The 13,536-nt window shown below is 41.7% G+C and overlaps 1 protein-coding gene across 1 annotated transcript in view; it reads left to right on the top strand.

Annotated features, from left to right (window-relative positions):
* The window catches only part of LOC126249152 (glutamate receptor U1-like), a 162,983-nt gene extending 154,100 nt beyond the window's left edge, over window positions 1–8,883 (top strand). Inside the window, 1 exon segment of the mRNA XM_049950807.1 lies at window positions 8,664–8,883. Coding sequence (XP_049806764.1) covers window positions 8,664–8,883 — 220 coding nt within the window.
* The last annotated feature ends 4,653 nt before the right edge of the window (window positions 8,884–13,536 follow it).

Here is a 13,536-nt window from a genome sequence, read left to right as displayed (position 1 = left end):
GACATTATCATTACAGCGTCCTGTTTGGCGGAGATGGTTGCGGTTATGACCGCCACCTGCTGTTCTATCATCGTTTGCATGCCCTTCATCATAATAGTTACTTTGCTGCCGGTTGTTGTCTCTGGAACCAGGCCCACGTGTGCATTCCCTCGCGCTCTGTTCGTCCAGTGCGAATTCCGGTTCTCGCAGAATATCTTTGAATGATTCGATATCGTTCTCACATATGTCAATCAGTATTTGTTGGAGGCGTCGTGGGAGCTTCATATGGCAGAAGCGGATTATTTCGGCATGGCTACATGGGTCGTCTAGGAATTGGTTCTTTTTGACTAGGGCCTCGAAGAATCTGACAGGACTTTTAAATCCTGAGGCGACCATATCCTTGTTAACATGGTTTCGCGTTTGATGCGTTCCGGCGTACAATGACCATATTGCTGTGATCGTATACAATCTTTCGCAACACTTCCCTCGAGGTGCCCACAATTTTACCAGTTTTTCTGTAATTTCAACGTCGACCAATGAAACTGCAAAACTCTTTCCAATTTCTGTATCATTGCTAAACCACAACTCCAATACTTTGCGTGTACTATAATCTAGACTGTGAATGTAGATATATGATTGTGCAGTACACCCATGATTAATTCTCGAACATATACACCAAAGCATACCAGACAACGTCCTATACCCACGCAGTTAGGTTACCTACATATTTCTAACACTTCGATCGTAGTGTATAATTGACGATTACGACTGGTCATCTTTCCCTATGCGGATGGGAGTCACAGAGTATTCTCTGATTCACAGGATAAAGTGGGATATTGAAAGATCTCCCTGCATTGTCTTTTACCAACCCTCCCTACAACACTGTCATTAATTTAATTTGCAACTGGCCAGAAGTAGGAGAATACTACACCCACTACATTCCACGTCTCATGAAGGAACAGAGTGCGTCAGTCTTACTCATGGCACCCATCCAGGTGCAAAAGATCTCTCGAGATGCATGCATGCCAAGGTCGTTACCACTCCTTATCAGTATATAGTCGATATGGCAGAGTTATGGTGATATGACAGACGGTTAAGAAGAAATGTGTAGTTTATACATGGTGGAGCTCCCTACAGACGGAGTCTGAAGCAATTTACGTAAATCAATTGTGCTATCAATTCTGAAGTATTGTTCTAGTGTCTAGGGTCAGTACCAGGAAGGTATTGGAAAGAGAGAAGTGATTGTAGAACATAAACGCGTGCACTCCTGAGACTGCACAGTTCTGCACTCAAACATGCTAATATGTTTAAACTACGTGGTTTCTGAAATATTAGTCATTCGGAAGAACAATGCTCTTAATACTGTAATGCATATGTGTCCAACATCTGACATACATCCACCCTGCAAGTTTTCCATGCCACTGACATGGGTGACAAACTTTAAGATAATAAGACTACTTCCTTCTTTCTGGAGGTATATAGCGCCCAGTGCTCACATCCTATTACGGTTCAGAAATTATGCTATGCTCGCATCTGTAGTATAAAATGATCGCCAGCAGAGGAAAATGCATCTTATGAGGAGACAGGCAAATGCATAGCAGCGTGTTTGACATGTGAAATTACACACCGTGCTGTACTAACTCCATAAACAGGACAACTGTCAAGGAACGTACACACACACAAGGTTTTCAGAACCTCACAAACTTCTGTCAATGACTTTGAAAAGGAGTTTGAAACATTTTAAATAAATCACTTGTGCTAACAATTCTGAAGTGTTGTTTCGGTGTTTAGTGTCCATACCAAGAAGATACTGGAAAGAGATAAATGATCATGGAATATAAACATACTCCAAGGGCTACATGATTCTGCACTTACAGACGCAATAATGCTTGAGCTATGCGGTTTCCGACCTATTAGTCGCAACGCAACGCTGTTAATATTTCAACGTAAGAAATATATTTTCCAGCGCATGCCACACAAGCTCCCTACAACTGTCTCTCCGATAAACTATAGTGACAAACTGTAAGGTGATAAAACAATTACCTTATACACCAAAGAAAACATCGATTCTTTGTAACAGAAACACTACTTAGGTTTCTGGAGGTGCATGACGCCTGCTGTTTACGAAGTTCACACCCAATTACAGTTCGGAAATTATGATATTTTCACAACAGTCCCATAAAACGATCGTTGGCAGCTGAAAATGCGTACGAAGAAACAGTGATATTTTACGAAGAAACAAACACTAGCCAGAGGATGGTCATATTGCTGACATACCCATGTTTTGTTTGATTTTCTGCGAGAATATTTGTGCATCTTATACTCCAACCTATTAAAAAATCCTGAGGCTTCCTCTCTACCCAACGATCCACAAGCATGCATTTTGGATAGGACGATCATGAAATGCATAGTAAAAGTCTTTTTGTACCTATATGAGACTCAATGAGTGGTGCAGATGATGGGTATGTTAAGAACTCTAAGTCTGGAAGAAATTACATGTACTGTTGCGATCCTTCAGAGAGCCTGTCTGCAGACTCATAGCGCTGCCCTTGGTGGAAACTTAAAGCCTGGAAACTGTTCTACATCGTCATTTGTCTTCCACTCCATCGTATAGGGGTCTACAACAGGGATTTGACATGTGTACAGAGTTGATTTCTGTTGCTACTGACTTTCTTTTTCCATAAGTATATGCCCTTATTATCTATCAGACATGCTTCGTTATTTCAGTCTATACCTTACAACTATGATATGTACCCACAACTCTTTCAGGCCATCTACAAACTATAACTTTTTAGTATTTGTTTTTATTACTCCAGTAATATGTTATTTGTGTTTGACAGTGTGTCGACTGCGAGTAACATCTCGGCCATAAGAGTTTCCTTTCTCTACGTACAGAGTGCGTCTCCTCCGGCAGTGTCATTTATAGGTGACGAGTTAGCAAGTTACGCATCCAAACCGCAGCCATCCACCACTGACAGCTCTACACACATACACATAGGGACTCTGCATGCACATTATCAATCGCGAAGTCTCGATTTCAACCACTTGTACGTTATTTTCAACAGTGCTACATTATAAACAGGTGCTCGATCGTGATGAAAGATGCAGTTGCCGCACCCGAATTGCTCTTCAACAGTGGGAAGCAAGAAGGCACTTAAATTATCAATGTAAGCCTGTGCTGTGATAGTGCCACCCAAAACAACAAGGGGTGCAAGCGCCCTCCATGAAAAACATGACCACACCATAACACCACCACCTCTGAATTTTACTGTTGGCACTACAAACGCTGGCATATGATGTTCACTGGGCATTCGCCATGCCCACAGCCTGCCATCGGATCATCACATTGTGTACTGTGATTTGTCACTTCACACAACGTTTTTTCCACTGTTCAATCGCCAATGTTTATGCTCCCTACATCAAATGAGGCGTCGTTTGGCATTTACTGGCGTGATGTGTGGCTTAGGAGCAGCCACTCGACCATGAAATCCAAGTTTTCTCACCTCACGCCTATCATAGTACTTGCATTGGATCCTGCTGCAGTTTGGAATTCCTGTGTGATGGTCTGTATGTATGTCTGCGTATTACAAATTATGAGCCTTTTCAACTGTCGGTGGTCTCTGTCAGTCAACAGATGAGATTGGCCTTTACACTTTTTTGCTATACGCGTCCCTTCACGTTTCCACTTCACTGTCACATCGGAAACAGTGGAACTAGGGATGTTTAGGAGTATGGAAATCTCTCGTACATACATATGACACCAGTGGCACCCAATCCCCTGACCATGTTCGAAGTCTGTGAGTTCTGCAGAGCGCCACATTCTGCTCTCTCACGATGTCTAATCATTACTGAAGACACTGATATGAAGTACCTGGCACTAGATGGCAGCACAATGCACCTAATACGAAGAACGTATGTTTTTGGGGGTGTCCAGATACTTTTAATCACATAGTGTATTACTGTTTCATTGCATTTGCTCTGTTTTCTGTGTGTCTGTGTTGCATATGGCTCCCATGACCCAGAGTAGATCCAAGTTAGTATGAGTGTGGATCTGCCATGCATTATATCCAGAAGTTACTTACTTCCACCAGCTTGACAAGGCAGCCAAGAAGCAGAACGCAATAAATTTGAATTTCCCGTCATATTTTCCGGCCGCCATTTTCGATTATGGGGAGGGGTAGGGGCGTCGGCAGGGAATTCCCTGCAGGGAACCCACGTGCTGACTGGGGAAAACCCATGGCGTCATCAGGGTGTGGGGGAGTAATTACTTGATCGGTTAATTAAGTTTCATAATTAATTTGATATCAAATTGGTACCAAAATTGCGCCAGAGCCCCCTTCACCCTACTACTCAGATGGCATATGCCGTCATTAGATCGAAATCGACGTCGTCTTTCCAAATGCACTATTTCTTTTTTTGCCAATATACGGTAACTTCAGGCACACCAGAACCGGCTTCGAGAAAGTATTTCAAATGTTTCAATGTATTCTTGCTTAAATGAAAATTTTTTGTGAGAGCAACTAAACAATGAAAGGTTTGATACAACGTAGGAGCCTCGCACGAGAGCTTCACTTCGCAGTGTTTACACCGCAATAGTCAAATCCTGTCACTTTCCCTTTCAATTTTAGCTCCTTTCTCGTATATTTTTGTGAGAATTATCAGTACTGTAGAGCAAACGCGCGTGTGTCAGAGATAACATTGTGGATTTGCTGACTGTACACTTGCCTTGTTTAACTCTTAGATGCATAAAGTTTTTTCTATGACTGCCACTCATGCTACCGACAGTGTTATCTCTGACGCACGAGCGTTTACTCCGCGATATTGTACAAGTGATTTAAATTCTGTCAGCGGCTCACCTTGAAGGGGGCTGTAAGATTATCAACTGAAATATCGGAAGAAGAAACATTATTGCCCCGGATGCACACCTGAAAGATGATGGAGTATTGTAATGGAACTGCCTACGGATAGATGAAGAAGAATTGCCGAGGTACCTTACAGAGTTATATAACCAACCATTCAACAAGAGTACCAGATACCACAACACAAGGCCACTAAAGTTTTCTCAGCATATGAACCCCATATTAATTTTCCAAAGTTTATTCTCGACGTTGACGCTTACAAAATCCAGGAATAGAGGTATCGCCAGTGTCTGACAATATATATGACAGTTCCTAATATGAATGATGTGCCATACAGCAAACAGACGTAACGTATTACAGAAAAATAAAATGTCTTCTACTCGGTAGAAAAACTGGAAAAATCACTTACAGTATAGCCTAAGTAAATTTTTGTTATGATTATTACTTGCTTCTGGTATTTACCATTATTCTACCTGCATCTGATATGAATTTATGCACCTTAGTCTTCCGTAGACTATTAATATGACGAGGGCTTCATTATAAGTCTGGCAGCTTCCGTAGTTGAGCGATAAGGATGACCTGGATTGAATCCTCGAAATTATCAAGGTTTTTTTCCTTGGTAGAAGGACTTGCAGCTGATCTGGTCAGTCTCAAGAGGACAGCTGATGATATCCTTAAAGGTGAAATATGAGTTCCAGTTTCGGCAGATGACATCAATAACTAGAACAGAGTTTGTTAGCAACATCTCCCTGCTACACTACAGTTCAATGACTACTTAGGTAGAAGATGACACATAGGCCAGTTTACGGTACTGCGTGCTCACCCTGTATGTAACATTACAATTCTGAAGTTGGTTTGAGCCAATACATGCCATCATAGAAACTGCTGTCTCCCATGTTAGGACGTGTTTATTCGGTGCAAGGATGACTGTTTGCTATTTATTTCTGTAGCTGCCACCAACCCTCAAAGAGGATTTGTGTCCATACAGGTTTTGTTCACGGAATTGATTTAGTGTGTGACTCTTGGAGCCCCCGAGACAAACTGCGCAGATAAAAATTGTATTCCATAAATACGTATTTTCACTACATAAAATCAAAAATTATAGACGACGAGTTAGCAAGTTACGCATCCAAACCGCAAGCATCCACCACTGACAGCTCTACACACATACACATAGGGGCTCTACACGCATATTACCAATCGCGAAGTCTGGATTTCAACCACTTGTACGTTATTTTCGACAGTGCTACATTATAAACGGGTGCTCGGTCGTGCTGCAAGATCAATGTAGGCCTGTGCTGTGATAGTGCCACGCAAAACAACAAGGGCTGCAAGCCCCCTCCCTGAAAAACACGACCACACCATAACACCACCGCCTCCGAATTTTACTGTTGGCACTACAGACGCTGGCAGATGACGTTCACCGGGCATTCGCCATACCCACACCCTGCCATCGGATAGCCACACTGTAAACTGTGATTTGTCACGCCACACAACGTTTCTCCACCGTTCAATCGTCCAATGTTTACGCTCCTTACAACAAGCGAGGCGTCGTTTGGCATTTACCATGGCTTATGAGCAGCCGCTGGACCATGGTTCAAATGGCTCTGAGCACTATGGGACTTAACTTCTGAGGTTATCAGTCCCCTAGAACTTAGAACTACGTAAACCTAACTAACCTAAGGACATCACACACACCCATGCCCGAGGCAGGATTCGAATCTGCGAATGTAGCGGTCGTGCGGTTCCAGACTGTAGCGCCTAGAACCGCTCGGCCACCTCGGCCGGCGCTGGACCATGAAATCCACGTTTTCTCCCCCCCCCCTCCCCCTCCCCCCTAACTTTCATAGTACTTGCATTGGATCCTGATGCAGTTTGGAATTCCTGTGTGATGGTTCGGATAGATGTCTGCCTGTTACACATTACGACCTTCTTCAACTATCGGCGGTCTCTGTCAGTCAACAGATGACTTCGGCCTGTACGCTTTTGTGCTGCACGTGTCCCTTCACGTTTCCACTTCATTATCACATCGGAAACAGTGGACTTAGGGATGTTTAGGAGTGTGGACACCCAGTCATTTGACACCCAGTCATTTGACGACATTCGAAGTCCATGAGTTCCGCGGAGTGCCTCATTCTGCTCTCTCACGATGTCTAATGACTACTGAAGTCGCTGATATGGAGTACCTGGCAGTAGGTGGAAGGACAGTGCACCTAATATAAAAAACGTATGTTTTGGAGGTGTCCGCATACTTTTGATCACATAGTGCATAATACGCTCTCAGTGGCGTATTCTTTCCGAGTCTGCATCGACTGCCGGTTGAAATCAGCAGGTATATGACCTATAATCATCCTGGATTTGCATCTCTCACTTAGTGGTTTTGTTTGTAAATGATGATTACTACACGTTAATTATGACTCCTTTGTTTAAGCACATTCGCTTCTCAAGGAGTAAGCAGCAACAGCATCGCACTCAAAAATTAGTTAGTGATATTCCTTGACAACACGGATAGTAGCCGAAATAACGGAAAAATAAACAATAATGTCCCAGTCGCTCTCATGAAAGATGTTGGAATCACATGTTCGCCAGGAAAGGTTCAAGAAACCTAAAACAGTCGTTCATGGAGTGAGAGCATGAGAGACTTGGTGGTGGGTAATCTTTAGATGTGGACTTTCTGAGATCGATAAGCTCATGGGTGACACATGAGAAATGCACTCTTTGTGCTGCCTTTTCGTATAAGCCCCTCCCTTCTCCAAAAGAAATAATGATGTCCCAGTCGCTCTCCTGAAAGATGTTGGAATCACATGTTCACCAGGAAAGATTCAAGAAACCGACCATAATCGTTTAAGAGTGAGAGTGTGAGAGACTTGTTGGTGACTAATCTTTAGATGTGGACTTTTTGAGATCGATAGGCTCATAGGTCACACATTGGAAAGGCTGTCCTTGTTCTGCCACTTCGTTTAACCCCCTCCCTTCTCCAAAAGTATGCACTGCCCTAAGTCATGCACATTAGACAGATACCCTTAACAACTTGGCCGAATAGTTCCACAATCTAGCATTGAATTATACCATGCACTTTTTTCCTTTCTGTTCAATGTTTGAGCGAAGCGAAAAACAAGACTTTCTACAATTTACACAATGGATTTTCGTCCGAATTTACATAGCCATAAGAAGAGTGGGAAATGGACAAATGGGATGTCAAATTGACAAATGTGAGGTCTAGTTTTGCAAATATATGTAATTGCTTGAAATTAATCAGCGTAATTAATAAGAACATAGCTACTGATTTGAGGGAAAACTGAAATATATCACGAACAGGTGCAGCTTGCTACGTAATTTAAGTGTCAAATTCTTTCACGAAGAATAAACAAAGTAAATATCAAGTTACGGCATAAATAGAAATTTCCTTGCTTTCTCTTGATTTGTATACTGTTAATAATAATAGAATACCGATCGATATTTAAATATATTATATTTTACTCTCTCTCAACGAAACTTAAAACAAAAATAAAATCACAAAAACTGGTCCAATGTTTTGTGAAATGATTTGTCTAACAGTAAGCAATAAAGTATCATAGACACATTTGGCATGCCACATTTTCTGTATGTTATTCCGAGCATCATTCAAAGGCAGGTCAAATGTTTCTCTAATCTGTTGCTTAGTTTTATACAAACAATTTCACAAAATATTGTAAGGTTTTTTCCATATTTTGCTTTTTTTTTTCTTTCCAGCCCGAACAGGCCGTGCATTAAGAGCCAAAAGTCTCCTTAAGATTTTCATTTCGCGCTGTGTGCATAATTATCTCGAGTGTCGTGGTTTTGCAGCCTGGGCCTTCTTCGAGACGCTGGCGTGCTGCAGCGACTGCGCATGTACGAATGGCCCAAGGAGGACACGAGCACCGTGAAGAGCTCGCTGACCAGCGTGTCAATGCGCAGCGTTACGCCCGTGCTCCTGCTGCTCGCCTCCAGCGCCGTCGTCGCCGTAGGGACGCTGCTGGTCGAGCGTTGTGTCGCTGCACGACAGTTGCCACGCTGTCCCATCTAGAGTGTCGCCGCGGGACAGCTCACACGCTACCCCCTCTAGTGTGTAGCCACAGGACAGCTGCCACGCTGTCGCATCTGCAGTGTCATTACGGATCAACTGCCGCACTCTCCTGTCTAGTGTGTCGCTGTGGGACAGTTGCCACGCTGTCCCATCTAGAGTGTCACCGCGGGACAGCTCACACGCTACCCCCTCTATTGTGTAGCCACGGGACAGCTGCCACGCTGTCGCATCTGCAGTGTCACTACGGATCAATTGCCGCTCTCTCCTGTCTAGTGTGTCGCTGTGAGACAGCTGCCACGCTGTCCAATGTCGATTGTTGCTGCAGGACAGTTGCAATGCTGTCCTGTCTCGAGTGTCACAATGGGACAGTTGCTAAGCTGTGCTGTCTAATGTGTCACAGTGAAACAGCTGACTCGTTGTCAAATCTAATGTGTCATCATAGGACACCTGCCTCGCTGTTCTGTCTAGTGTGTCGCCGTGGGACAGCTAGCGTGCTGCCCCATCTAGTGTATTCCTGTGGGAGACCTGGCGTACTGTCCTACCGAATGTGTCACCTTGAGACGACACCACACTGCTCCACCCATTGATTCGTCATCGACAGGTGCAGCATCGCAACATGTAGTGTGTCAACATGTTTTTGTTGTTGTTGTTGTGGTCTTCAGTCCAGAGACTGGTTTGATGCAGCTTTCCATGCTGCTCTATCCTGTGCAAGTTTCTTCATCTCCCAGTACCTACTGCAACCTACATCCTTCTGAATCTGTTTAGTGTATTCATCTCTTGGTCTCCCTCTAAGATTTTTACCCTCCACGTTGCCCTCCAATACTAAATTGGTGATTCCTTGGTGCCTCAGAATATGCCCTACCAACCGATCCCTTCTTCTAGTCAAGTTGTGCCACAAATTTCTCTTCTCTCCAATTCTATTCAATACCTTCTCATTAGTTATGTGATCTACCCATCTAATCTTCAGCATTCTTCTGTAGCACCACATTTCGAAGGCTTCTATTCTCTTCTTGTCTAAACTATTTATCGCCCACGATTCACTTCCATACATGGCTACACTCCATACAAATACTTTCAGAAACGACTTCCTGACACTTAAATCTATACTCGATGTTAACAAATTTCTCTTCTTCAGAAACGCTTTCCTTGCCATTGCCAGTCTACATTTTATATCCTCTCTACTTCGACCATCATCAGTTATTTTGCTCCCCAAATAGCAAAACTCATTTACTACTCTAAGCGTCTTATTTCCTCATCTAACTCCCGCAGCATCACCCGATTTAAATCGACTACATTCCATTATCTTCGGTTTGCTTTTGTTGGTGTTCATCTTATATCCTGCTTTCAACACACTGTCCATTCCGTTCAGTTGCTCTTCCAGGTCCTTTGCTGTCTCTGACAGATTTACAATGTCATTGGCGAACGTCAAAGTTTTTATTTCTTCTCCATGGATTTTAATTCCTACTCCAAATTTTTCTTTTGTTTCCTTTACTGCTTGCTCAACATAAGAAATTTAATTGCATTGCCTTTGGGCAGATATATCACTGCCCATGTAGCATGCCATTAAGGTGTAGATTCAGTGCTATCCTGCCTCATGTGTTGCATTGGGACAACTGCTACATTGCCCCCGCTACTATTCTCGACAACGATATAGCTGGTTTGGTGTCCCATTCAGTTATTCACTATGAGTCAGATGTATAAGTACACCACACAGGCAGTTGTGATGGGGAAAACGCAGTGCTATCCAATCTATTGCACAAACATGGAACAGATGCTCCCCAGTCTAGAGTTAACTAACATCTATGCTATCTGACAGATAGTGTTTGGTCATCCAGCTGACGTTTTCTGAAGAGTGCATCTCACAAAGTCCCAAGTAATAGAAGGTCCTATCTGTATGACTGAGAGTTTTCTCACGTTCTTTAACAATTTAAAACGAACATTGATCAGCATATTTTTCTAGCCTTCTGTCTATATATGTTCGCCCAAAAAATGACAGTACTCTGTCTCATCCACTAATAAATTTCATTAAGGACACTATCATTTACAAGGCACATTGCAAACCATCACGTCTTCATTGAAATGCCACATGTCATATTGCAGCTCCCCATAGCAAAAGAAGTGGTCCTCTATTAGATAATCCTGTGACGTTATCTTGAAAGTGTCCATGTGATTCGTAATTTATAAGCAGCTACTTGCTCATGGTAATCAAATGTAACTTTTCATCACTCTTCTCAGTGGCGTACATATACATCTGATTGTAAAGTGGGCATTGCAGCAGCACCTTTGGGACGATAATACAGTATGCTTTATGAAATGTTACTTTCAGATTTATGAGTTAGTATCAACTGTATTTAGCCATACTTGTTTACTTAACAGTAAATTCGTTTGGAGCTACTTATTGGCTTTAATATAACCACATTATAATGCAGAACACGGTTTCTCTTAGAATAGCTTGTTTCCTGTTAATATGTGCAAGTGATCATTTCGGTTTTAAGCATTACAATCAAATACTATTGTTTTTTTTTTAACCAGATGTGGCCAATAAGTGTCTAACAAGTTAATTTAACGTGAATTCCCTTATAAGTTAATACTATTAGTTTTTATGAACTCGCTTGGTCAGTAGTGTGTAACGAAAGTATTTGTTGTAAAATTTCTAAACTGATCTAAAAAGTAAAGAACTGATTGACAGCGAATACTCACATGTTGAACTTACAAAATATCGCATAATAAATCCGAATATATAATAGGAAGATGTTTAAGGTAATAAGAGGATAATTGTTTATTACAGCGTTGCATGGCAGAAGCAGTTCATATTTGAGAATGAAAAATATAAATTGTAGTTTCTACTATATAATTTACACACTTTAGCCACACATTATTAAATTATTTTCTGGATACAGAACATAGTACATAGCTAAAACTATCCAAAATGTTGCGCTTCATTATTGAAAGCTAAAATTCGCCACCTATTGACCTGCATAGCACAGAATAGCCTTTGCTAAACATACATACAACAGCATTGCATTTAAGTTACAGAGCCTGATGCTAAAGAATTTTTTTTACAAATTTTTTTACATTTTATACTGCAAGGAATTTGATTTGTTTACTGTTTTACCTTGATGTTCAATCAGTTCTATTCCTAATGATTTGACATGTCTTGAGACCATCAAGAATTTAAGTGCAGGAGACAGAAAACAATATCTACAATGTCTGGGACCAAAAATTTCCCCATAATAAGATATACTGTTGATAAATGTACCTACCATAGCCTGTATCAAGAGTAGACAAATTTACAAGTTTATCTGTTTGTTTTTCTTTCCTAAAATGTACAAAAGATTGGGAGTTGAACTTCTGCTGAGCATATGCACGCGTCCAATTCTAAATATCGCCGTTGTTTCATGCCTGCACATTTACCTGGCCTATTTCTCTTTAGGCTGTGCAGTCCAGCAGCTAAAATCATTTTCCTCAGAGGTAGCTCATATAGCACAATTAGAGTAATGTTCTCACATTTCCATGGGGTACTTTATTGCATTACTCATTTTTTATTTTTCATTTACTTCATGAAGATACACTGCTTCTTTACATTGATGACTAAAATGAACTTTTGTATATCTGCTAATTTTATGTATACGAATCACTAAGAGAAAACAACCAGTTTTCTTGTAGAGATATGAGGTGTAAACCGGTCTGGTACATCGAAGGAAAGTGACATAAAAATCGCGGTGAACGCACATTGGAAGCGTGTATTCGTCATCGCCATACTGGCGTATCACCCTGCGTGATGGTATGGGGTGCCATTGGTTATATGTCTCGGTCACCTCTTGTTCGCACTGACGGCACTTTCAACAGTGGACGTTACATTTCAAATGTTGAGAGGCACCCACTTGCCTTTCTCATACTGTGGCATCAAGCAGTCAGGCCTGCAAGATGAGTGGATTGCCAAGCGAGTGGATTCTTCCTTAATTTATCGAGCAACATGAATTCTCGTATCTTACTACTTAGTTACAAATTATCCTCCTGCTTGAATAATACGCAACGGAAACACGCATCTGACTATCAGTGATTTATAGAACTCTGACTGCACACTACGCACTGGCAATACCACATTTACTTTTTTGTCTTTGATTTCTCAAAGATGATCATATATTCCCATTCACTATCTGTGGTTAGCAGACGACCATACATTCATTCATTTCACAGATCTCACCAAACTGGATGTAGGGATTTATTTTGAGGGAGTGCACATGTGATCAATTAAATAAATAAATTGTCATTCTTTCCCACACTGGTATCCGGCTTCGCTGTATTAATTGAAACTGAGTTACTTTTACACAAAAAATGTGTTGTTCTGACAAGAATTTCGTACCTATTTTCAATGTTGGGCGGTACTGTACCCTTTCACCACCGGCTACCCATGCAGAAAAAAAATGGCACGGTACTATCCTTGCAATGCGAGGGTAGTTCCGAACATTTTTTTTTAAGAAAACTGTATTAAAACAAACGTAGCAATTCATCAAAATAACCAGGAGGAGACCTTAGCCCCTGGTGACCTCAAATAGACGACCAAATTATTGACAGTTGTTGCATTATTGTACTCTCCACAATCCGGAGTAACGTACACATACAAATATATAAAAATCCACATGACAAATA

The sequence above is a fragment of the Schistocerca nitens genome, chromosome 3 (genome assembly GCF_023898315.1).
Source record: "Schistocerca nitens isolate TAMUIC-IGC-003100 chromosome 3, iqSchNite1.1, whole genome shotgun sequence".
In the NCBI taxonomy this organism is placed as follows: Eukaryota; Metazoa; Arthropoda; class Insecta; order Orthoptera; family Acrididae; genus Schistocerca; species Schistocerca nitens.
Note: the sequence above shows the minus strand (reverse complement) of the source record. Positions and strands in the feature narration are given on the sequence as shown.